Source organism: Seriola dumerili, unplaced genomic scaffold (genome assembly GCF_002260705.1).
Source record: "Seriola dumerili isolate Sdu_G_001 unplaced genomic scaffold, Sdu_1.0 BDQW01000295.1, whole genome shotgun sequence".
Taxonomy (NCBI): Eukaryota; Metazoa; Chordata; class Actinopteri; order Carangiformes; family Carangidae; genus Seriola; species Seriola dumerili.
The window spans coordinates 1209318-1233868 of NW_019174550.1; the positions used below are offsets into that span (position 1 = coordinate 1209318).

The 24551-nt window shown below is 40.7% G+C and overlaps 1 protein-coding gene across 1 annotated transcript; it reads left to right on the top strand.

Moving 5' to 3' along the window:
* The first annotated feature begins 228 nt into the window (after positions 1-228).
* On the top strand, positions 229-24423 carry LOC111231308 (tudor domain-containing protein 7B-like). The gene is made up of 21 exons (XM_022758361.1): positions 229-316; positions 2212-2418; positions 3009-3153; positions 7732-7939; positions 12290-12372; positions 13685-13893; positions 14802-15170; positions 15268-15575; positions 15656-15848; positions 16244-16355; positions 16525-16727; positions 16815-16949; positions 19102-19185; positions 19367-19501; positions 19656-19766; positions 19913-20061; positions 20161-20310; positions 20356-20426; positions 20591-20774; positions 21039-21199; positions 22385-24423. Exons 2-21 carry the CDS (start codon positions 2212-2214, stop codon positions 22591-22593), a joined length of 3426 nt encoding a protein of 1141 aa, XP_022614082.1. The 5' UTR covers positions 229-316; the 3' UTR covers positions 22594-24423.
* Positions 24424-24551: the final 128 nt, after the last annotated feature.

Genomic DNA, 24551 nt, shown 5'->3' on the forward strand with positions numbered 1-24551 from the left:
AATAATTAAATTAAACCAAAGTAGAAGTTCCATATACTGTACATTCCAACAGACAAAGAAATAACGTTTCGTTGGGGTTGGACAGGAGATGTGTCCTGTGACTTATGCCGCGGCCCCTTGATGCATATTGACGTGTAATTAGCCAGAGGCCCATGCACAGCCGACCAATCAGGTCGCGGAGGAGAGGCTGTGTCTGGACCGGCTGGCAGACACACCGGGGACAGAGCTCCGGCTGCAGCCCAGCCCTGCGGCGGTGACAGCACTGACAGCGACTGGACCAGGTCCTAACTTCACCATCCCGTCTGTTTAAAGCAAGGTAGAATGTTTTTACAGCTTCTATTCTGACTTACATTGACTTTTTAAAACACTCACTCCTGGCTAAGTTTTGCCAGGTGATTATTTTTCCCCTCTTCCATACTACCGGCTCGGATGGCTCAAAAGCTTTCAAGCTAGCGAGGACATAAAACTTTACTTCCGGTAGTGACTTTCAAAATTAAAAGTTGTATGACTATTATGCCTAGTAACCGCTATTCGACGAGTCTCTAAAGTTTTATTATGAAGACAAGGTCTATGTGTTTCCGGTCTTTTAGTAGCGTTCCCTAGCTAGCTTAACGAGCCGCTGCCTCGGAGGTGGCAGGAGGATTTAAGTCGATGTTGCGCGCGGTATCGGGTCCTGAGCGGACAGTTCACCGGGTCCAGTACATTCTGCGGCTGCTGTTTTATCAGACCGGACCATTTAAGGACAGTTTTATTCAGAAAACGAAAAAAGGCAGAGGAACTTCATCCAAATAGTTTGGTCCCGATGGAGGGTGTGGAGTCGAAGTGTGACGCGTTACGTCATTCATAGTTTCGCTGTGCTGTCTGCGCTGCAAAAAGTGGCCATATCAACAAGTGGCCCAAACTCATCTCATGATGAAATATTTTTCGTATTACCACTAAGGTAAACATGGCAAGGTCATTTCACTTGTTTCCAGTGTAACTTGTTGTCACATGTTTCTTCATCACAAGACCGTCCACGCTCAGTACTAAAAGCCTAAAGCCTCAGTTCAAAGCATAGATTTAATAGAGAATAGTTTCGAAAGGAGACAACGTTTTATCACAAACAAGGGTGTCTTTCCATAAGAAATATTAATACCTAATGTTGGGTGTGCTCAAGGCAGAGCACAAAGATTATTTCTGGCCACCTGTTTTTAAAAACTTCAAAGTTGGACTGGACCTCTGCGTAAAGCTGAATCTGCTTGTAGAGGGCGTGTCTCCAGTTTGCCAGAAAGTCCATATATTTCTATTACACTGAATTTTTATAATGTAACCTTCATCACACTCTCCCGATGAAACACGATGTGTCAGATTTGTACTTTAAAGTACTCCTACTACTTCCTCTGTACGGTGTTTTGGCTCCAGCCAGAATGAAAACTGAAAGTGTTTCTCCTGGAGGGAGACGGAATGTAACTGGCTCACCAGCGGTAGGAAATCAGGAACATCTTGAACTTAAAGCACTTTAACAAACATGTCTCAAGGGGCCCACAATAATACTTGGTGGCTTTTAAAAAACAAGGGGGGATTTGGGAGAGTTAATTCACCAGTGAACACTTGCTTATTAGACAGATGAGTGGAACAGTAAATGAAAATCCCTTTCCCAGGAGAAAAACAGATGGGGTAGATACTTGCTGTGGTCATAGACACTGACTATATAAAACAAACTATCCCTCTGCAGTCTGTCACAGCGGTTTACACTGACTGAAATACAGTGTTTGTTCTGGAAAGCTGATCAGCAGTTAATTCAAACTTGCCTAACCAGTAAGCCATTGCCACACAGGGAGAACTCCATCTAATATCATGCAAATTTGAACAGTATGGCATCATCATCAGTGCCAATCACTACTTACTTCCTGCTGTAAAAGGTATAGGAAAATAATACTGACAAAATGCAGTATTTTCTTCCTGTTTGTTTGCTTTTCTTTTTTATTTACACGCTTTATGTGGTTCTAATAAATATTCTGTCAACTCTCTATATTTGTCAATATATCAACTGAGTCTTATTTGGATTTGTTCAGTTTTTGAATCTCTTGTTCATTGTTTTGATTTAAGTTATTTTTTGGAAGGTGTGTGTCTCCATTTTCACCTTTTGAAACCACACTGAAACTGTTCTATTTCTAGAGCAGTTGCAGCTTATTTATTTTCTTGCTTATTTATGGACTGCTTTATTTTCAGATGGCTGACGGGGAGCTGGTGAAGAAGATGCTGCGGGCCATCCTCCAGGCCAACAAGGGCGGAGTGTCACTGTCACGTCTACAGTCAGAGTACAAGGAGCTGACTGGGGAGCAGATACCACATAAACAAATGGGACACAATCACTTGGATGCACTGCTAGCCAGCATGCCCTCTGTAGTCCGCCTTGAGCGCAACCGATCTGGAGAGGTGTGTGTGTGTTTTATGTGTCACTAGTTCCACAAAACACCCCTATCCAGTGTAGTGTTTCAGAAAAGAAATATCTCATATAACTGAAAAAGATTCAATCAAGATTTAATTCAGAAACTGATGACAGCAGGTTGCTTATCAGTGGGTTGTTAGTGTAAGAGCTACTTTTATTCAAATTTCCTCTGCTATGACTTCCCCCCAAATGCTGGTAACATTTTCTCTGTCGGATGTTGGTGTTACATGGATAAAGGTTAAGTGTTGAAGGACCCCATACAACAATGCATCCAAATTACTATGTGCATAATTTGAATGATGCACAACCGTCACAACCATTACATTTGAAAGCTGTCTCCCCAATGTAACAGTGTTAACGATCATAGCAAGCTATAGTTAACTAGTTATGCTAGGCTGCCATGGCCTTCACAAAGTCAACATAGATATAAAAAAAAAAACACTGATGACACCTAAGGTCCATAAAGTGACATTAAATAATTATCTTTCATTGCTGGTAGCATTAATAGCTTCCTCGATCTTGTGATCAGTTTCATATTGACAATACCATCTGTATCTATACCCCTCTTTCTCTTCAGATGGTCTATTTTGCCTCAGGGGCCAATGAGACGGCACATATAGCCAAGGTGGTGGCTCGCCAGCGCAGCTCCAAGAAGACAGGCCGACCCCACCTGGTCAACACCCAGATGAGGGTCAAACCAGCAGCACCACTTGTCCTCAATGGTAAGATTTTGGACCACCATCTTGGAGTATTTGCAAGCAGTAACACAGCTACGCAACCATTTCTTTACCTTATCAAAGTCCAAAGTTAATTTATGGAGGTTTTAAAACAAGTTGGGATTTCACAATTTCTGTGTGAGAGACAGCAAGGAAATGCATAAAGTAATTTAGGGAGAAACAGAATTGGCAAGGCAATGGTCTTGAATCTAATGTGTTTACCATAACAATATCCAAAAGGAGTCTAATCCAGTTTCACAAGCTGCACATTCCACCTGTAATCTCATAGACTCTCCCTTTTATCAGGCGACTGTAGAAAACACACAACAGCTCTATCCAGTTACACAGATGTTTTTGTCTGATTGAGTCACAAGTTGGCTTTAAATCAGTTACGTATTGGATTCAATATTATTGCACTTACTACAGAAATTTTGGGAGTATACATGCAACATCTACTTTATGTTGTGTATCTTAAATCTAATTCAAAAGCATTACAAATGCCTAATCTTTGAAAGCTTGTGGTTATACTTTTGATTCTCAAAGATCTATGGCAGGCTGAAGAAGACTTAATCAGTATTCTGTATTTTATTAGTGAAGGAGTGAAAATAAATATGGACATTTAAAAGACAGAATTATGAATTATGAGTCTTGCAGCTCTGTTGCTCAGTGGTTAACACTGTAGCACTTTAGCTGCATTGCAAGAACAACTGGTATTGGGTGTCTCTTGTGTGTGTTTGGCCATTGTGTGTATCCAAACACTGGAACAGAACAATACATGTTTATAAATGACTTAAATTTCATTTCTACTCGGCAGTGCTATTGAAAACATGTTCGACAACATAGCACAGAGAAGTCAGCATTTTTGGGTGTATATCAACACTGATATACATGTGGTATGACACAATATGACTCAGGATATCCCATTGTAAATCCTAATATCACTGTGAATATGGAAAAATGATTTTTAAAAAGTAATGAAATAATGATCAAATAGAGAAAGGATAGATAGATAGATAAATAGATAGATAAAGGTATAAAATTCATGATAGGGTCAGTCCCTGTATGTACTGTAGAGTAGCATATAGAGTGAATTAGCCTGAAAACACCCATGAAGCATTTTGATTGAGAATGAAAACTCCATGTGGGTTTCTAAACTGCCTGAATGACACCCCTGACGTCAGTGCCCTCAGTGGTAGCTGCAGCCTGTTCTGTTCATTTCCTCAGAATCAACCAAAGGCCTTTTTGAAATGCTCAAAGGCCTGGATTTGGCAAATGGGCCACTGACTGCATGTCTCTGCTCTATAAAATCCCTCTTGTCTGCATAGTGATGATGACAGAGCAGTTTCACTCTCAGTCCCTTGTTTCTTACTTCCTGAGTAAATAATGCATGGATTACTCTTATGCTGTGTTTGTTATTGTACATTTTTTCACAACAAAATATTTGACTGATCAAACTAATGTAGCCCCATATAAGTTTTGGCCTGGAGGTTTATATTTTGTTCTCCTGTGGCTTCTCTGGCATCCATAACAACCACTCAGTTTCTACTACCACAATACTTCCCAACCTTTTCCAGACTCCTCTTGGGGCTGGTGCTACTGTGCAGCAGGACTGCAGCAAGAGAGAACTAGAAAGTGTCCAGTGTATGTGTGTCAGTGCTGTGACAATGCAACATTAGTAAAATGCTATGTGTCCGCGGTGCAGCCTGACGGGATGTGGATGAATGGCTGGCCTGTTTTAACTGTTGCTCAGAGGAGACCTGCAGTTCCTTTGGCTCTAAGAATATCACACGCACACTCAAGCAGACCGATTCACAATGTTCAACACTGCTCAGGTATCAGCCTGATATGTGTTCAAAGAGGTCAGGTCACACACATGTTGTTATATCAACACACACGCAAATTTGAACGTTTATACCTCATATTCTGACTTTATCTGCTCTATAAATACACTCATAAAAACTACGATTCATGCATATATGCAAAAATGCAATCACACAAACACCTTCACATATGCACACACATTGACAGAAACATGTACACAAATCTCTTGTGCAGCGTATACACCTCCACTTGACTGTGATGCTGCAGAATATTCTCAAGAGTCAGAGGAGGATGCAGGAGGTGGTAGTGCAGGGAGGAGAGGAAAGAGGAGAGAGGAGGAGTGGCAGCAAGAGGACTGGAGGAAAAGAACGGCAGAGGGATGGTGAAATGGTAAGGAGGGAGGGGGTGGACAGATGACAGGGAAGGAGAGAGTCAGAAAGAGGGAGAGTGGGGTGGGGTGTTGAGATTTGAGGCTAATAGAGCCTATACAAGCTGAGACTGAGCTGCGAGCGAAGAGCAGCTGATTCACAAAACAACCTCTCTCCATCTCTCTCTCTCTCTCTCCCTCACTCCCTCTCGTTCTCTTCTTCACCGCCTGGGGATATTGATATTCAGGCAGAGACAGACCAGGGATTGTGTGTCCATGCCGGTGAGGTGACGCGGCGTCTGCTCTGAAGTGTGTGCGTGTGTGTACGTGTGTGAGTGCTTGTCCTTGTCTATATTTGCATGTGAATTTAAGCTTGTGCCTGACTGCTTGTGTGACTGCTGAGTTTCTGTAACGTGTGTGAGTCTCTGGAAGATTTGTCTATTAATTAACTGGCTGATTTATTAATTGATTCACTGCCAGTAGCTCATGGGATATGAGTAGCATATCCACTCAGGGAGAAAAGAATAAGATTTAGAAATCAAAACTGCCTACTAATGACTTTTGAATATGTAGACTGTTGAAGGGGCTTGTTGTTGTTTTGTCACTGGAAAGATTTAATGAGATTCAGCAAGAAGAGAGAGGATGAGAAAGTTCTAGACCTTGCTGAGGAAAAGAGAAATGAAGAAAAGAGTGAAGATAAAAACAAACTGTAGGATGAAGAACTGTAAAAGAAGAGGGAGTGATGGGGTGGAAATGACTAAGGGTTATGCACAACAAGGTATAATGAGGATGTCACTTAGCAGAAATGTGATGTCATGCTGTGCTTGAATGATGTAACACCATTGTGATAAGGGACTGGGCTGGTAGGTGCTGTGTTAGGATAATTGCAGTTAGATTTTTGGGGTTTTTACTGAACAGACAGTGACTATCACTCACTCGATGTTGTAATCATATTAAAAGTAATCATGCTAGTAGTGATGTTAACGGTCTTAAACTGAGGAGATAAATTTAAAAAAAACTTTCAACAAAAAAAAGCTTAATTTTTATTATTCAGGTTAAGTTTCAAGCCTATAACCTGTATATATCATATGCTATATTAGATAGTATGCTCTTTTTATATTTACACATGTAGTTTCATTCACCTAGAGTAACCACAGTCTCCTGAATTGTGCAACGAGGAAACAATCTATTTCTCTTCAATTATTGATAAGTCTTTTAGGCATTAAGATAGATTGTTCAGCATTTTGGGAAATACTCCCTTTCACTTTCTTATCGAGTGTTAGATGTGAAGATCGAAATAACTCTCATGTCTTAACTCTTAAGCTAGAGCCAGGCATCGATTGGCTTAACATAAAGTTAGGGAAACAGCTATCATGGCTATCTCCAAAATGTAAAAGTGCACCTGCCGGCACCTGTAAAGTTCTGAAAATGTTCATGTTGAATCTTGTTTACTTAATCTGGACACAAACCATAATGTAAAAATGACAAGGTGGCTTTACAGAGAGTTATTTGTTATAGCTAACTATTTTGGATGCACTGACTTCCTGGACTCTCATCCCCAGCAAGTTAATGATTCAACTTCAGAGGTGTGGGTAGGTGTGTTTTTTGAACTTTAAAGACAGCAAGGCTAGCTGTTTCCTTCTACTCTCAGTCTTGATGCTAACCTAAGCTAACTTACTTCCTGCTCTAGCTCCACAGACATGAGAGGTATATCAATCTTCTCATTTAAAGCTACAATATGCAGGTTCTGGAAATCAAGCTAGGGCTAGCATGAGACTCTCCTATATCCTTGTTGTGTACGCTGTCTCAGCTGATGCATGAATCAGGAGCTTGCTGGCCTGTGAGTCAGTCATAGTGACGCCTTCCACACACAGCCTTGAGCTCCCACCCCTGACTTTGCCCCCCTTATAAGGGCGAGGCTCACTCAAAAACTTTGAAGGGAATATCTTTGCAGTGTTACCACCAGGCTGTTCAATCAGCCTGGGTCACAGAAGCCTTTGGCAGCACTTTTACACATTAAGCATATTTCATTAAAAAAAAAAGTTACATACTGTTGTTTTAACTCTGAATTATAAGAACACAAATAGGTGTATTTCCTTGACCTTCCCCACTCATATACTGTATATTTACACAATCCAGTTGGGCAATTAAACTGACAAATCCAATAGCATAAGCAAAGATGCAGATATTGATAGATAATGTCATCTTTAATTTGTGATATTGTGTTTGTTGCTGTTTGCAGGCTAATTGGAACTATGATGTTATTCATCACATCCAATTTGTCTACAGATATTTCACTATCTATAACACTTTGCCATCCAGACAGATACACAGCCCTGACTCTTTAAGTTCATAGTTTAACATTTCTTGTTTGTTTTCTTTCTCTCACTGTGCAGCCAAACCTCAAACCTCACTGAGGCAGCCGAACCACCGCGGGCGAGGTGGTGGTAGAGGAGGAGGCAGCGGTCGAGGGGCCGGACATGGAGACTTCAGACAGGCCAGGGACATGAGGGATGGCCAGTCAGAGAGTAAGACTGGGGCACATCCAAACAAGATGTCCAATCAGAACACATCCAACAAGAAAGGAAACCCACCTGCAGAGAAGTGAGTGAGGAGGGGGATGTAGAAATAGATTGGAGTAAGCAGCTGGATACAGAGGGAAAATTTAATAGAGTAATGCATCTATGTGACTATGAATTTGATCAATTTTATGCTTTTTTGTATTGGATAAAAGGAAGTTTTGGAAAATTAATTTCAAGTAACTCTTTTTGGTACTGAGGAATATACAACAAAATCTAGATTTTGCAATTCCAAAAGAGTAAGAATTTCTACAGGCTTTTAATTAGAAAAGACCAATTTCAGCTCACATCACAGCAATTTAGCTTTGCCTCTACACATTTGTGGGATTTTACAGTGCAATTATATATGGAAGTCACCAACCCAGCTTCCACACTGTTTTGGAAATCCAAGTAGAGGAATGAAGGTCTCACAGTTTCCTGTAGACTCATTGTGCAGCTTTTAACATAATTTCTATGAAAATCTGAGATAGTTAATAAGATAGTTGATCTAAGAAATATATTTGGGGGTTATTTCAAGATATTTCCTTTCTTTCTTTCTTTCTTTCTTTCTTGCTGTCTTTTCTAGCCCCCACCACCCACCCCCACCCCCACCCCCCCACCTGTGTGGTCTGAGCTGAATCAGAATAGGCTGCTGGTGAATGGGAGCTTGGTTGAACTCTGGTTGGTTTATGAGTGCAAACAGCCTCCCTGCTGCTGCTTATTCAGCACTGGCCTGATGATGTGCTCTCTAGATTATTCTGGTTCTCTCTCTGTCTTTCTCTGTGTGCATCTTTCCTCTCACTCTCTCTCCCTCTGTCTACCTCTTTCTTTTTGCTTGTTATTGGCACAAATATATTTTAAAAAATCAATACTCATTCTAATAGTCTTTGTCTTCATACTGCGACTGTAATTCACCATGATCCTGACTGAGTTAAACATCTGATTTATTGTTGTTAAAGAAGCTTCCCAACATTGCTAGATATCATCTATTTGCATTGCTTAAACAATGAATCAAGATTAATTCAGCTCATTGACTTGTTCTCCCACTTCCATGCATCCACGGCTCTGTTCGTCTGTCCGCTGTGAAAACAACTGACATCAGTCCTCTGTCTGTGTCACCATGGGTGTTCAGTGGGCCACTGGCCCTCCACAGCACAATGGGGCAACAGGGTGGGAAGCCTGGTGTGTTGGCAGAGGACACGAGCCCAGAGCAGGGGGGATGTGAGCCCTTTCTAATCCCCGCTCTATTCTTTGGTAGATTAACGCTTCTAAACCGACACAGAGTGAATCAGCACATCTCTCTGTATCCCTCTAGAACTTCCATTGGACAGTATGCTGGCACTATCATCATTTGTGTGTGTGTGTGTGTGTGTGTGTGTGTGTGTGTGTGTGTGTGTGTGTGTGTGTGTGTGCGTGTGCGTGTATGCGCGTGTGTACGCATGTGTGCGTGCGTGCGCGTGCACACACTATGGGAGTGCAAGTGGTAAATTCAGCAAATGTAATGTGACAGCCAATAGTGAATTTCAGTTTAACAAAACCAGCTTTTATTAAAATAACAGCAGAAGTTTTGTTTTAAAAGAGTTTTGTTGCATTCAGGCAAATGCTGGCTCCACTTGGGACTTTTCAAGCCATAATCCAACAAAGTTGTTCACAGTGAAATCACAGGTTCCTTTGGCAAAAGTTTTAAAATAATGGAAGAATGAAAGTACTGTGTTTGGTCTAACAGGCTCCAGAAAACCACCACTTTAACTAACTTTGTGCCAACTTTACTGTTATTCTATTAGACTGCATTGTACCTTTTATACTCTCAAAAGTTGCTTCATTTTTATGGAAGAGTAAAAATTAGGCTTCTAATAAAGAAATTCCTCTCAACTGCTGCCAATAGACATCGTCACATTTATTCCATCAAACAAATATTACACTACAAAGCCAATTTTGGTCATTGGCTTCCTTCAGGAAGTGATGGATTGAAGGCTAGGCTATAAGTAACATAAGAACTTGACTCCTGACGCAGAAGTGCATTTGTTTTCAGTCCAGGGAAACACCAGTGGTGGTTGAGACTGCTGCGATTTCGTTTCACCACCTCCACCAGCCACAAAGTAAAAAAATGTAGGTCAGTGGAGTGCACAGATTGCTGACTTTATGTTCCATGATCTGCAGTGGCTTTAGAAAGTATTCAAACCCCTTCACTCTTTGTAAACTTTATTGTGCGGTAGATTTGATTCATTTTAGATTAATAATATTTCCATTTTCTCCATCACTCTAACCTCAATAACCAAAATTACAAATTAAAACATGTTTTAAGAAACTTTTACAAAATGAAAAATAAAAACCTGAAATCTCTCATTTCATTCAAGTATTCAGACCGGTGCATCCTGTTTGGCTGTATTTATCCTTGAGAAGTGTTCATAATGTGACTGGAGTCCACCTGTGGAACACTGAAATGATTGCACATAGTTTGGAAAGGGCTACTGATACAAAATGGTACAAAACCACTTCTAATTCTCTGAGTGCTCCCAGGAGCACAATGGCCTCAATAACCGTGAAATGGATGAAGTTTAGAGTTCCTAGCATTGGCTGTCTGGCTGGCAGTCAGGAAGGTGACCAAAAACCCTACAGTCACTCAAACAGAGCTTCAGAAATCCTCTGCAGGATTGGAAAACCTGCCAGAAGAATGGCAATCTCAGCAGCTCTCAGTAAATCAGGCCTTTATGGTAGAGTTGCTAGACAGAAGCCACTTTGAGTAAAAGGCATATAAAGTCATTTAAAGAACACTCAGGGCATGTGGTCTGGTTGGATGAAACAGAAATTGAACCCTTTGGGTAGAACTTCATGCACTATGTCTGGTGAACACCAGGCACTGCTCACCACCTGGCTAATACCATCTCCCTATGGTGAAGCCTGGTGGTGGCAGCATCATGCTATGGGGCTGCTTCTCAGCAGCAGGGACAGGGAGACTGCTCAGAATTGAGGGAGGGATGAATGCAGCCAAATACAGTGAAATCGTTGGAAGAAAACCTGCTTCAGAGAACACACAACCTTAGACTGGGGTGATGGTTTGGCATGACAATGACCCTAGAGATGCCGCCAAGGCAATGCTGGAGTGGCTTTGGGACAAGTCTCTAGCTATTTGTGAGTGGCCCAGCCAAAAGCCAGACTTAAACCACATAGAACATCTGTGGAGAGACCTGAAGATGGCAGTTCACAGACACTGTCCAATCTGACAGAGCTTGAGAGGATCTGCCAGAAAGAATGGAATAAACTCCCTAAATCCAGGAGTGCAAAGCTTTTAGAGACTGACCCAAGAAGACTCGAGGCTGTAATTGCTGCCAATGGGGCTTCTACACAGTGATGACTTAAAGTCTGAAGAGTTTTTTAAATTAAGATTTCCATTTTTACATATTTGCATAAATTTATAAAAACATGTATCGCTTGTCATTATGGGTTATTGAGTGTATAGTGATGTACAAAAATGGCAATTTTATCCATTTACAACAAAATCTACAATACAATAAAGTATGCAAAAAGTGAAAAGGTCTGAATACTCTCTGAAGCCACTGTATGTATGGGCAGTGAAGTCCTTCAAACCTTTTCACAGCCATTGAGAGTCACGTATAGAATAGCCTTTTCGCTCTGTTTATTGATTGCTTGCTTCCATTTTTAGCTATTTGCCTGGGTGAGCCAGAAGTTGTGCCTGAAGAGAGAGAGAGGGGAAGATAGGCTTAGTCAAGACAGAAGGGAGGAAAAGTTTAAACAACGTAGTTACTATATCATTGAGGTAACTCATCTGAATGAAAAAAGGGTATGGGAGAGGGGGTGGAAAGAAGAGGATTGACCTATAAAATAAGATTACTAAAATTAAATCATTCATTGTTATGTACAAAAAGAGATGGATATGTTAAATAATATAGAGATCTCTCCATACATTCTCAGTTTCTCACTGTCTAGGTCTGAGGAGGAGTACCTAATATGTTGCAGTGCAATGTACTAGCCAATGTGTAGTGTCCCAAAACCCATTGTTCTAGACCAATGGGGGATGGAGACAGTTTGATTAATGGACTGTCATACTGAGGACAAACCAAAAAAAGACTTTGTCTTGCGCTGAACTTTTATCTGGTTAGACTTTGAGATTTGAGCAAAATCCTTTTTAAAGATCTCAGACAGTAGTTTGCTTAGAAGTAATAATCTTCCATGCCACACAGAGCCAGACCTAGACAAGCCTTAAAACTTAAACCTAAATTTGGTGATTTTTTTTTTAGAAAAAGAAACTTTAGAAAGATGTCACTGGATTTGGAGGTTATAAAAAGTGAGAAAGTCTGTCTTGTTCACAATTGTCTTCTCATCCAGAAGCCAAAGAAAGTAAATCCTCCTGCTTGTTGTGTTCTCTTGTGTCCAGGTCAGACAAGAGGATGACCCTGCCTTCACGGTTTCATAAGGAGGTACACGCTCACCTTTCCAGAAACTCCCAACAGACTGGTCGTAAGTAGGACAGGCTGCTCTGTCTTATGCTCAAAATACATTTTGTGTAGCTTTTTGTCCTCTAAGCGAACAGAAACGTTGCCTAGGCCTGTATTACTGCAAACAATTCAAATAGTGACCAGCTGCTCTAAGCACCACCAGTGGACATTTACATTGAAGACTCAACTATGTAAGCGACAGCTCTTCATTGTCAGGCTCTGACATCATGTGAAGTGTCAAATTCTGTATCTGTCTCTGACAGACCTTCATGGGTTTGTCATCTGTAAAAGAAACAAACAGCAACCCCATCTCAGTTGCCTTTCTGAGGTTCCTGTGGACATGAGGTCTATTTTAAAATGTTTGAAGTTATATCAGCTCCCAAGTGTCTGTGTTGTCTGTGTGAGCCTTCCTCCTCTCCCACAAGCCTTTACTTAAACTAAGGATGTGCTTGTTATCATGTTGCCTGTTTGAAGAAGTGCCATGTATAGCCTCGGGAAAAGCACTGACCTGTAATAAGCTGCATAGTTCTGAGGCACATATTTTGAAGGGTCCAGCACTTTGAGGCCCCTAAAGACAGGAGGAAACTGTTAAAGCACTGATACTGACCAGTTGAAAAGCCTGTACTCCCTTTATATAGAGACAACCCTGAGTGAAGAGGAAATGATATTAAAGGAGCTCTTTAATTTAAGTTTTGCTATTGCTACATTGCCAAAGTTAGCATTAACAGCTGTTTTGATTACCACTCTTACCAAGAGCTTCAGTCATCCTTCTGTTTACAGTACAAGAGGTTATGATATGCTACTTCTTCAGGGCAGCCCAAACACTACAGTGAGTCAGCGTTGCAAAGTGACAAGACGGTCCGGCCAGACCGGGGCTAGCTGGTTAGCATGGACGGCTGGAGACAGCCGTATGCTGATGTTGCAAAGTTTCTTCTAGACTGGTTGTTAATGCTAACGTTGGCTATGTAACAATAGCAAAACTTACAATTAGCTCCTTTAATGTGAGACCCCTGGATAGAAAATTCTCCTACTCTTCTTATGTAGCTCATTTGAACCTATAGAGAAATTCCAGTCCATGTAAAGGCATATGCAGGGGCAAAAGGAAGAATATTGGGTTGTGGATGTACCTCATTATCATTCTTCGATCTTTCTCTCTTCTGTAATTCAAATCACCTTCTTCTTTCGTGACTTAAATGCCTTTGTTTTGGAGAAAAGCACACCATGCAATCCAGCTGTTTCAGAGGACAGAGGATCAACGTTGTAGAAGCAGTGTCTGCCTGAATCAGTGTGTGTGTATGTGTAATCTGTCTTTTCTTGATTTTCTGATCTTCCAGCACCCTTGAATCTGAATGAGAGCCTCAGCTCAGGTAAAGGAAAGCCCTACAACCCTCAGCAGGTCCAGGGTCGCATCAGGGAGATCCTGGGGAAGTACAGTAACGGGTTCTGGGTATCCAAGCTTCCTCAGATCTACAGAGAGCTGTACAAACAAGACCTGCCCACTGAGGCCATCAAAGACCTGGAGACCTGGACACACATATGCACTGTATGTCCTCCTTGCATCTGTAAAGTTGTTTTTATGCCAGAGGAATTATTTTTTCTTTTTGTCCATACACACCATTCTCATGAATGCAAAATCTTTGGAATGCCTTGAGGGTAGTTCTTTAAATTTGGCATAAACATTCACTTGGATGAACTTATTAGAATTTGTTGAACAAAGGTCAAAGTCACTGTGACCTCACAAACACATTTTTGTCCATAATTATGACAAAATACACTCAATACCTTTTATAAAATTCCTTCAGTCTTCACTACATATATTTTGTGATAAAATGTTAATACAATGGTACCAATGAAAGACTGCATGATCTTTATATTCAAATTCTTAATGGCAATGGAAATAATTCATTTTTAATCTTTTTGCCTTGTACAGTTTACTTTGCATAGGTTATGATGTCATATTGCACATGTTAAGCAGTTCACCTGCAATGTTATATCAGTCTGTATATTCCAGAGAACACAGAGGAGGATGAAAGCAAGTAATAGAGTGCCATTTTCAGCAGTATTTAATTCATGAACCTTGGCTTATTCTGATAACATTCAACGGGGAAATAAACAGGTTTTGAGTTTAATTTAAAATCCACATTAGATTTTCTGTTATGTAATGTGCCTCCACATAGAAACACTATTGACCAAATTTTAAAGTAATCCTAAGTCATGCTAGTTTATCATCTACATTGAGACAATTCCAGTTGCTTTTATTTATATGGCACAAATTACAGATTTTATTTAGATATCAAGAAGAAGTCATGACTTTGTATGATGCACTCACTCTCGTCAACAACAAATTAATATCAATTCTAAAAATGTATTATTGTAACAACAATGCTTAATTCATGAATTTGTTTTAATTTTCAGTCTTTTATAATGAGTCCTTTCCATTTTCTCTTCTAGGTAGAGAAAACCTGCAGCAGCAACCCATCAGAGCTGCTTCTCTACCCAGCCAAGGAACAGACCACTACATCCTCCCCCTCACCCATACTTAACCCAAACTCCACCACTGCCCCCGCCCCAACTTCAAACGCCCCGACAGATAAACCCTTGCATTCCCCTGCCCAACAGAGACTCCCCGCCACCCATCTGACTCGCTCTGGGTCTCGCTCTCCTCGGTCTCCGCCATCGTCCTCCTCGTCCCCCAGTCCTCCTTCCTCCCCTGCAACCCTCAGCCCCGACCTGAAGCTGAAACTGGAAGAGCTGCTGGTAAAGTACTCCAACGGCCTGTGGGCACATGCGCTGCCCAAGCTCTTCCAGGACACCTACAAAGTCAGTAACACTTTAAAAAGACTACCATATACATGTCATTACATAATTTTGGAGCAAGCTGCCTTTAATATTTTTTTATATTTTATTTATTTACAAGACCAAACTGCCTGGACATGTCCTGGAGAACCTTCATCTCCTCTCTGACATCTGCACTGTTGACTACCCGATGCCTGACAACCCCAAGAGGGCCATCCTGTACAGGAGGAGCAGCACTGAGGGGGGAGGAGGAGAGGATGAAAACTGCAATAGGAGGAACTCCTCAACCAGTGAGGAGGAGCTGAGGGTGAGGCAGGAGCTGGGGAGGAGGCTCAGTAACCATGCGGTGCCTTCTCTGCAGATCCCCAAAGAGGAGTACCCCTCTGTGCTGGTGGTGGAGGCCACCAACACCAATGGAGTTATACTCAGGTAGGAGAGAACTGTGAGTATGAATGTGCTGCAAGACTCAGTAGTTCCTGGATCTCTAACTGTCTATTCTCTTCTTTCAGGTACATTGGTGAGGGTTACTCCCAGGCCCAGGAGTCCATGGAGGATGAAATGAGGGAGTTTTATGGCCTGGACCAAAGCAGTCCAACTCCTTTGTCATCTCCATGCTCGGGCCAACTTGTTGCTGTCAGAGCTGAGGAAGAAGAGGAGATTCTGCGGGCGCAAGTCTGTGAGGTCATGTCCGACAAGGTCAAGGTGAGAGGTCAAAAACAGGAAATAACCAAGGATACTGGTGATGGAATGCCATGTAAATGATCAAGAACTGTAAGGATGAGGATTATTTACTTAAGATATGGGAACGGTTAGGAGGTCAAGTATGATTTCCTCTTTTATTTTACTTTAGGTTGTTGTTGAAAAATTCAAAATTTATTTAAAAGTCAGTAGACAGATGAATAAAATCATATGATTAAAAAAAAAGTTATATGAATTTTTTAAAATAATTTGAGTTGCCACCATCCCAGTTTATCCTGCTTAATCACCCCTCCTGTTAAAACCAAAGGGTTCCAGTGTGTAAAAATGATAATGAATAATCATGTTTGGATGAGAGGAAACAGTAGTGATCCCTATTGTCTTTACCCTTGGCTCTGTAGGTGTACTATGTGGATCATGGCTTCTCAGAGGTGATCAGCAAAACCAAAGTGTTTGAGCTGAACGAGAAGTTTTTCAAACTGCCTTTCCAGGCAACCAAGTGTAAGCTAGCAGGTGAGTCTGAATCAACACATCATCAGCAAATCAGTTATTTTGATCAGACAGGAGCTCTTTTATCCTCTTGCTTCTCCTGTTTTCTCTTCACCATGATCATTTGGCTTCTAGTTCAAATTGATGTAACCAGTGTGTGTGTGTCTGTGTGTGTGTGTGTATGTCTGTCCAGGTCTGGAGCCGTTTTGTCAGGAGCCTGCAGTGCTGAAGAAGTTTGAGATGATGGCGAGTGGTAGGATCCTGTTGGCTGAGATCCTAGAGAGAGGGCAGACTCCTCTTGTCGTCCTGTACGACACGTCGCAGGATGATGATGTCAACATCAACGCTGCCTGTATGAAAGCTTTGCAGGACAAGACGCTAGCAAGCCCATTACAGGTACAGAAGCTAAATTTGTCTTTGTGTGTGTGTGTGTGTGAGTGAGAGTATACAACACACTAAACTTCTATCAGTCGCTCTCCTCAGGTGAACAGCGCCTATATGAACGTGACTGTCAGCAGCGTCTGCTCAGATGGGACCATCTACTGTCAACTGCCATCCAGAGGCCTTGCCAAGCTGAATGAGATACTGGAGAATATTGAGACGTACTTCCACTCACAGGTTAACATCATGATGTATTTGATGTCTCAGTCCCTGTAAAAGCTTTTATGTTTTCAGTTGGTAATCCAAATGTGCCATAGGCCTCCACTGTCAACCAAAAACTATTTAAAACATTATTGCTATTATGGCTATAATAGTAATGCTATACATTACTATTTATACATTAATGAGCTTTGCTGTCGCACTAATTGACCTTCATTATAACGAACATAGCCACTGTTGTTTAGTTTAAGAACATCCCATAGTATTGTCCTGGAGCCGTAAACCCACCACACCATGTTTATTAATCCATAGCAGAAACTAGTCACCACTATTTACTTGTTTAAGTAATGCTAACTGATAAAATTAATTACTGAGCCTTTAAAAAGATAAAGATTCCTGTCCTCAGTAGAATTCAGTTAGCTTAGCTCTGTGTGTCAGTGAGAGGGTAGGAGAGAGTGAAAGTACAGAGAGATAGAATCATGCATTGTTGATTTTGGTCTATTCATGCAATATGTTGACAGTAACACCAACCTTTATGATTACAAACCAAGTTTATGGTTACAGACCTCTGTCCTTTAACATCATTAAATCATTTTATTCATTTATGGGGCCCACTCCTGACTCTGGAACTATGTCTCTGTATTTATTACAGTCTTCAGAGCATTTGGACTGCCCATTTGCTCCTCTGTGTTCTATCCATTTATTTTTCTTGCTTGTCAGTCTTTTCTTTGTGTAGCTTTACATGTCACCCTTTTTTAAGTAAGTATTTATATATTTATATAGAATTACTATTTTAAAAAGAACACACATATGGGGTGCACACAAAAAAAAGTATGTACCTTCCTTGTCATATGCTTATATGTCTGACCAGATGCTTATCTTTGTGTGTGTGTGTGTGCATGTGTGTGTGCGTGCGCGCATGCATGCTCACCCCAGCATGTTTAGTTTGGCTCCATATTATCAGGGAGTGAACGGAGTAGGCTCACACATTCATCTTAAAATCTTTTTGTGAAATGTATTTGTGCTGTGTTGCTTCTCTCAGGCGGAGTTGTGGACAGATTGAGATTAGGTTGATAATCTGGAGTTAAGACATTGCCAAGCCACTTAATCTGTTATCAGCACAGTGGAGCCGATGCTTTTTCTAGGTGTGCCACTGCTGTCCTTGTGGTTGGAGCTCAGTAACACTCTACGTCAGTGTTTAGGTAAACATAGTGTGGAGTCTTGAAATGTCTTCTTCCAATCTGATGTTCCTATTCCAGAGACAGCGCATATGCAACCGTTAAGCATACAGGAAAGTAATAACATTTTCATACTTGCAATTGTTCCACAACCTGAGGAAAATAAGGTGATGAGTAATGAGTGAAAAGCTCATAGAAGAACTTTCGCAGTTTAGTAATCAATAGTTGAAAGAGGTCAAAAGTCCAGCAGCACTTGCAGTATACAGAAGAACTTCATTATTCATCAGGGTCATCACAAAACACATTACAAGCAACATTTAAATAGGGGAAGTATGAGACAGAAAAATTTATAAAACAACCAATCATATGCAAACACATACTGGTACATATCTGCCAATGGGGCTTCTACAAACATGGGTTGGGCATATGGTCATGTGGCTTTAGGCCAACCATTATCTCAGGCTGGTAGAAAGGTAAGGGGAATGTCCAATAGAGGACATGGGTGACACCGCGGTTAGTTCATAGCCTGGAAAAGTGCACCTAAGGGGTGGTACCTAAGTTTGTACAAAAGAGACCTTGCCCCAAAATGTGTCCATTTCATGTAGGCGCACCCCAAACACATTTAAATGTTTCAACTGGAGCCAACTGCTGTAATAAATGTAGAAGTAAGATGGTTAACAGAACTTTAATTCATAATTATATCATATGCTTTTCTAATTTCTTAAAATGTCAACCCTTTTCCATTTCAAGTAACGACAAATCTAGAGTCCTAATCTTTGAAGTCACTGTAGTGTACGCCTGCAACAACCTGGGTGGACTTGTGAAATGCTTGTGAGCTTTTACAGTGTAATTTTATTGCAGTCATAAAGCATCAGTTACTCATACTCAGTAACCTCACCAATCCAGAGGAAGTAGTTCAAAGTAGGTCAAAGTTAACAGTGACAACTCTGGTTTCTCAATGACACATGTTGATGAAATATATTTTATTCCAGGTAACTTCAGAGTTCCTGGTGTCCAGACCCTTTTGCGGGAAAGGATGTATGGCCCGCTACAAAGGCAAATGGTCCCGTGTAGAGGTAAGACCCCACTGTTCCCTGGAGTACAGACTGTGAATTATTAAATGTGTCCACATATGATTTATGTTAGACAAAAGGAATAAAGTTACAATTGCACAATGGAGGCAGGTGTAGCTGCCTTGTTGATCTTAGCTCAAAAAGAAAGTCTTCTGTGTTTCTCTGTCTATGTTTCTGTGTTTAGATCACTAACCTCCATGGCAGCAGAGTGCTGGACATCCTGTTTATCGACGTGGGTGTCCAGGCATCTGTAGAGGTGTTCGAGCTGAGAGAGATCCCGCCACTGTTCCTCCGTGACCTTATGGCTATCCCACCACAGGTCAGCTGTATGTCTTTCATAGACACACAATGGAAAACAGTCAAGAGAAACTAAATATTCAAAGATTGTCATGTAATATTGTAATTGTATGTACTTCATCACTTCCTTATACTACACATCCTGTAACAAAACGCATCGAACGACCTGTGTTTAGGCTGTGAAGTGCTGTCTAGCAGACCTGGTTGTCAGTGTTGGATCCTGGACTCCAGATGCTGTCCAGTGGCTGCGAGAGAAAGTGCTCAACATCACTGACTGTAGCATGAAGGTAATTCTCTTTCCGCCATTCTTAAACATGTGGTGTCTAGTTTCTTTGTTTTTGTCTGTGTTCTCTGTATATGCTGTACCTGCATCCTCCCTTCCTCATGTCTTCCCTCCTGTATGTTTCACATCCATCTTTTCATTGCCCCCTAGGTTGCCAAGGTGGACGAAACCAAGCGCTGCGTCTACGTCCACCTGTTCACCGATAAGAACTTCCACGACCCGGCCCGCAGCCTCAACCATCAGATGGCCCAGTCTGACCTGTTTAAACAGCAACCAGATGTTTTCCTGACGAGCCACAGGTTTCTGCTGCTTTATACTCACCTATATTCTTGCTTTGCTGTCTAGCTTATGTATTACTTTACACACTAAATCTCTTGTTTGTGAATTTCGTTTGGCAGCCCTGCTAAGATCTCCACACCCAGTTTATCCTCCAAGACTTCCAGCACCAGTGACTCCTCTAACGGCAGTCCGACGTCAACTTCTGTCCCAGCCAAGCCTCATCTCAGAAGGGCTCTGTCAGGACCCAGAGGAAGTGGAGGAGGAAACACCACCACCACTACCACAACCACCACCACCACCACCACCACCACCAGTCCACCAGAGACACCATCATCCCCCTCACCCTCTCTCCAGCTGCCACCACTACTAGAGCTTCCCCCAGCTGGTAATGATGTTATTTAACAGAAGAAGAAATGGAAAGGACTGATTATAGCTATTTAAAAAACGTTGTCTTACTTAAAATTCCATGGCATTAAATCAGTCACATATGCATTAGTGCAGGACAGTTAAGTATCTGGCCTGACTGTAGCCTTAATCTTTTCTTCTCAGGAAACAACATAGATGTATATGTGTCAGTGGCGTGCCATCCAGGCCACTTTGTGCTGCAGCCCTGGAGAGATATGTACAAACTGGTGGTGTTGATGGGAGAAATGATTCTGTACTACAACAAAACTGAAGAGAAACCACTCAACATAGAGAAGAATCAGATATATGCTGCTAAAGTGGAGAACAAGTGAGTTAAGCAATGATGAAATTCAATTTCTTTTCATGAAAACAGTGAAAATTTGATCAAAGCTGTTACGATTTTGAACGGTCTGGATACTGCTTTTAAACACTGACAGCTCTGGCTCAAAGCTAACTAAATAAAAATAGAATCTATTACTCTGATTTCCACCGAGCATTTGAGGTCTGTGTCTGTTGTGGATATTCGGTAACAAGCCAAATGGAAACAGTTGTGCTCTGCCTATAACTAGTCATCATCCCTCTCTTCTCTTAGCTGGCATCGTGTGTTGGTGAAGGGAGTTCTGACCAATGGATTGGTGTCTGTCTATGAGTTGGACTATGGTAAACATGAGCTGGTCAGCTGCACCCAGCTCAGACCTCTGATCAAGGAGTTCAGACAGCTGCCGTTCCAGGGAATCACTGCTCAGCTGGCTGGTGAGTAGAGTCGAACTACACACGAAGCTCTGCCAGAGTAGAGTCCGATGATCCAAACTCTACATGAGCCTCGGCTACATCCAATTCCATTGTCCCATTTTCTGTGCAATGGAACAAATGTCACAGCAAATTTTAATAGCAAAAATTATGAATTCCTTTACTTATGGTGCCCTGGGGGTTTAAGGGACTGACAATGAATCTCAGCATCCCTGGGTTGAGTCAGCACTCTACTGTTGACACTAATAAAGTCACAAAATATCCCCCTACCCACCCAAAAAGAAAAAAGAACGACAAAAGAGAATTTCTCATGATGATTAAAATATAAAGCTAATTGTTGTACACTATATTGTTGTATATTATTTAATTATTCAATTAATTATTTCATTCTATATTTGGAGATTCAACAAGCAGCATGAATTTCAGTAAAATGAGCTGCACCAATCACCTCTATTTGTTTACTAATTCAATTAGAAAAATATGTATAATAAGTTATTCAAATACTTTGTTGTGTAGACATTAAAAATTGAAAATTGACCTTGTATCATGTCAAACATGTTATTTGGCAGATTCATTTTGAAAATTAAGACAAGGTAAACAGTTAGATTAGGTAGGTAGATAGATAGATAGATAGATAGATAGATAGATAGATAGATAGATAGATAGATAGATACTTTATATGATATATATAGATATATACTTTTAGGTGGATAGAGCATTGCTATTTAAATCTAAATTTTATTGTATTTAATATATTAATGTGTATTTGATATTTGATCTGGTTAAATGCAAAACTCAATTTTTTACATAATATGTGCAATGACAATTAAGTTGAGTCAAGTTTAATCTAAACCTGCACTAATTAACACATTTCTATTTTTGTAAAGGCCCAGTAAATGCTAAGTAAAGTTAAATATAACTTAATTAAAATATGCAATGGTATTTCATTTTACTGCAAAAGCCAGGTTTGGATTATAATCATTCTAGGTGGCTAGCGTGTTGATAACATTTTATAACTGAGCAGAGAAGGTAGTAAATGCACTGTGTCAACATTGGGAGGAAAGCTCAAGCTAGTGACTGCCTATCTGATGCCTACCAGATGTTTCTTTTATGTATGTAGCGGTGTCATTTATGTGACAGTGAACTTGACCTGATAACTGACTCATTCCTCTCCGTCACCCTCCACAGGCGTGAAGCCGAGGCAGTGGTCAGAAGAAGCTTCCATCGTTTTCAGGAACCACGTGGAGAAGAAACCACTCGTGGCCCAGCTGGAGGCCATACAGGAAGCCACTAACCCGTGGGACAGAAAGATGACGGTCTTCCTGGTCGACACTTCACAGGAAGAAAGGGACATCTGGGTGCATGACATCATGGCTGAGTTTGCTGATGAGCAATGAGCTGTAGAAAAAAAGAAGATCGTCAACAAGTCTTACTAGTCAAGCTGTTGTCTTCTTGCTCAGTGACGACATCATGAGCTGTGGATAGATTAAATAGGAAAAGCTTATCCATCTTTATCTATCTACCATTTAGGGAGAGTGAAAGAGGAGGGAAGAAAAGAAGAGAGGAATGAAATGAAAGAGAAGTTAGAGAAGTTACGAGATGAACGGAAATTGAGAGGTTCGATAGTATGTGGGGACTGGCATTGACAGAAAGACAAGAGGTGTAGGCCTAGTAGCCACTTGCTTGTTGTGTTAGGGGCTGTACAATGAAGGATGTTATGATGTGATTTTGAGTGACTGCAGTGTGACCATTGGATAATACACCCATGCATGATGTTGTGGTCAAGTCCAAACTTGCTACAAACACATTTACAGTACAAAAACGGTTAAATCTATCCATAATAGTCTCACCAAGCTGCGTAAATGATACAACATGCATTCTTATACCATTTGGTATGAGCTTTAATCCAAAGCAGCATCCTAAAATACCGTGAGCGCATCCAGTCTTAGTGTGTGTCATACTGGGGAGCCTGAATACCCTCAACCCTGCCAATGTGAGCACCATGCAAAGGGCACAAAATGTTCAAATTAACTCAGCAAGTTCTCACATGCCCTGAGATGTTACATGCATTTGTTTACAAAATCTGCTTTCTGTGATTGTCGTAAAGTTTAAAAAAGTTAGAGCAAACATTCCCCAAAGAGGAGGAGAAATGGACGAGTCAGTCACATAGAGGAGTTGAGTCAAAGTTTTGAGACAAATTTTTTTATTTTGTGATTAATTTATTTAAACTCAAAGATAGTGTGCAAAATTTACTTTGGTAATCCACGGGAAGTGTCTTAAATGTCATTGTTTTTGCAGTTGCCCCTTTTAATATGTATTCATGGAGTCTGCTGTACTTACTGGACAAGCAGGACACAGGAGTTAATAGAGTTTGCTGAGGAGTGATACACTTAATATCAGATATGTTTTGTGTTTTTTTTTTTTTTTTTTTCATTGTGACATCAGTTGTTTTCAGTGGTTCATCCTGGCCCTGCATGTATTGTAAATAAGTGGTGGTTTGGGATTTTCCATTTAAAGACTGAACTGAAGGCTGAAAAAATCAAAGTTACATTGTGACCATTTGTAAACAAGATAAATGTGACTTTTTCAAATTTATTTTTTGAAGAAAAAAAAAAAACACTAACATATCAGTTAAATGCATGTGTTAAAACCCAGGTCCTGACTCATGTGACGGCAGTGTCTCATCCATCTCCTCTCCACCTGTGAAACACTGACGCAGTGCGACTTTATGCTCTTTAGAGGGTTAAGATCTCTCCTTTCTTATTCTGTGACAACAAGACTTTCATTTCAGCAGATTACATGTGCTGCATGTTGCAGACCTTTCTGAGTTGTGTGCACATATAGTTTGATGTTATAATAATAATAAGCAGATTAAGTTACCAGTAGTGTTAAACTAGTAGATTTTCAAATAGAAGATAATTTGATATTCTGCTTATGGTTGGTTTTAGTGCCACCATCAAATGTTGGCCTGATGTGGGATTTTATTCTGAAATGTGACTTTTTTTCTGACACACCATGTTTTTGGATGTTCAAACGCTTCTCCAATTCTGAAGACAGCGAACCTGACAAAGCTCAAAGCTGCATTGTTGTTAACAATTGACAAGTAAAATGAACTTATTTATATTTAACTTATATTCTCTAGATGATAATAATTACTTTGTCATTTCCATTTTGTTTAACAGTGACCGGAAGGTAATAAAAGAGATGTTTTTGGAATAAAGTCTATATGAGAGGTTTAAATGTTATCTGTTCATTCAATTATTTCTTGCATTGTGTTTTTTCAGTGAAAGGCAAGACTGATTTAGATTTCTTTATTAAAATAGCAAAACAATTCAGTCTTATTTACAAGATTTAT

Coding starts and splice junctions, on each gene's coding strand:
- LOC111231308 (XM_022758361.1), top strand. CDS start 2,212: ATGGCTGACGGGGAGCTGGTGAAGAAGATGCTGCGGGCCATCCTCCAG. Junction 15,849..16,243: donor TCATGTCCGACAAGGTCAAG/GTGAGAGGTCAA, acceptor TTGGCTCTGTAG/GTGTACTATGTGGATCATGG. Junction 21,200..22,384: donor AATCACTGCTCAGCTGGCTG/GTGAGTAGAGTC, acceptor CACCCTCCACAG/GCGTGAAGCCGAGGCAGTGG.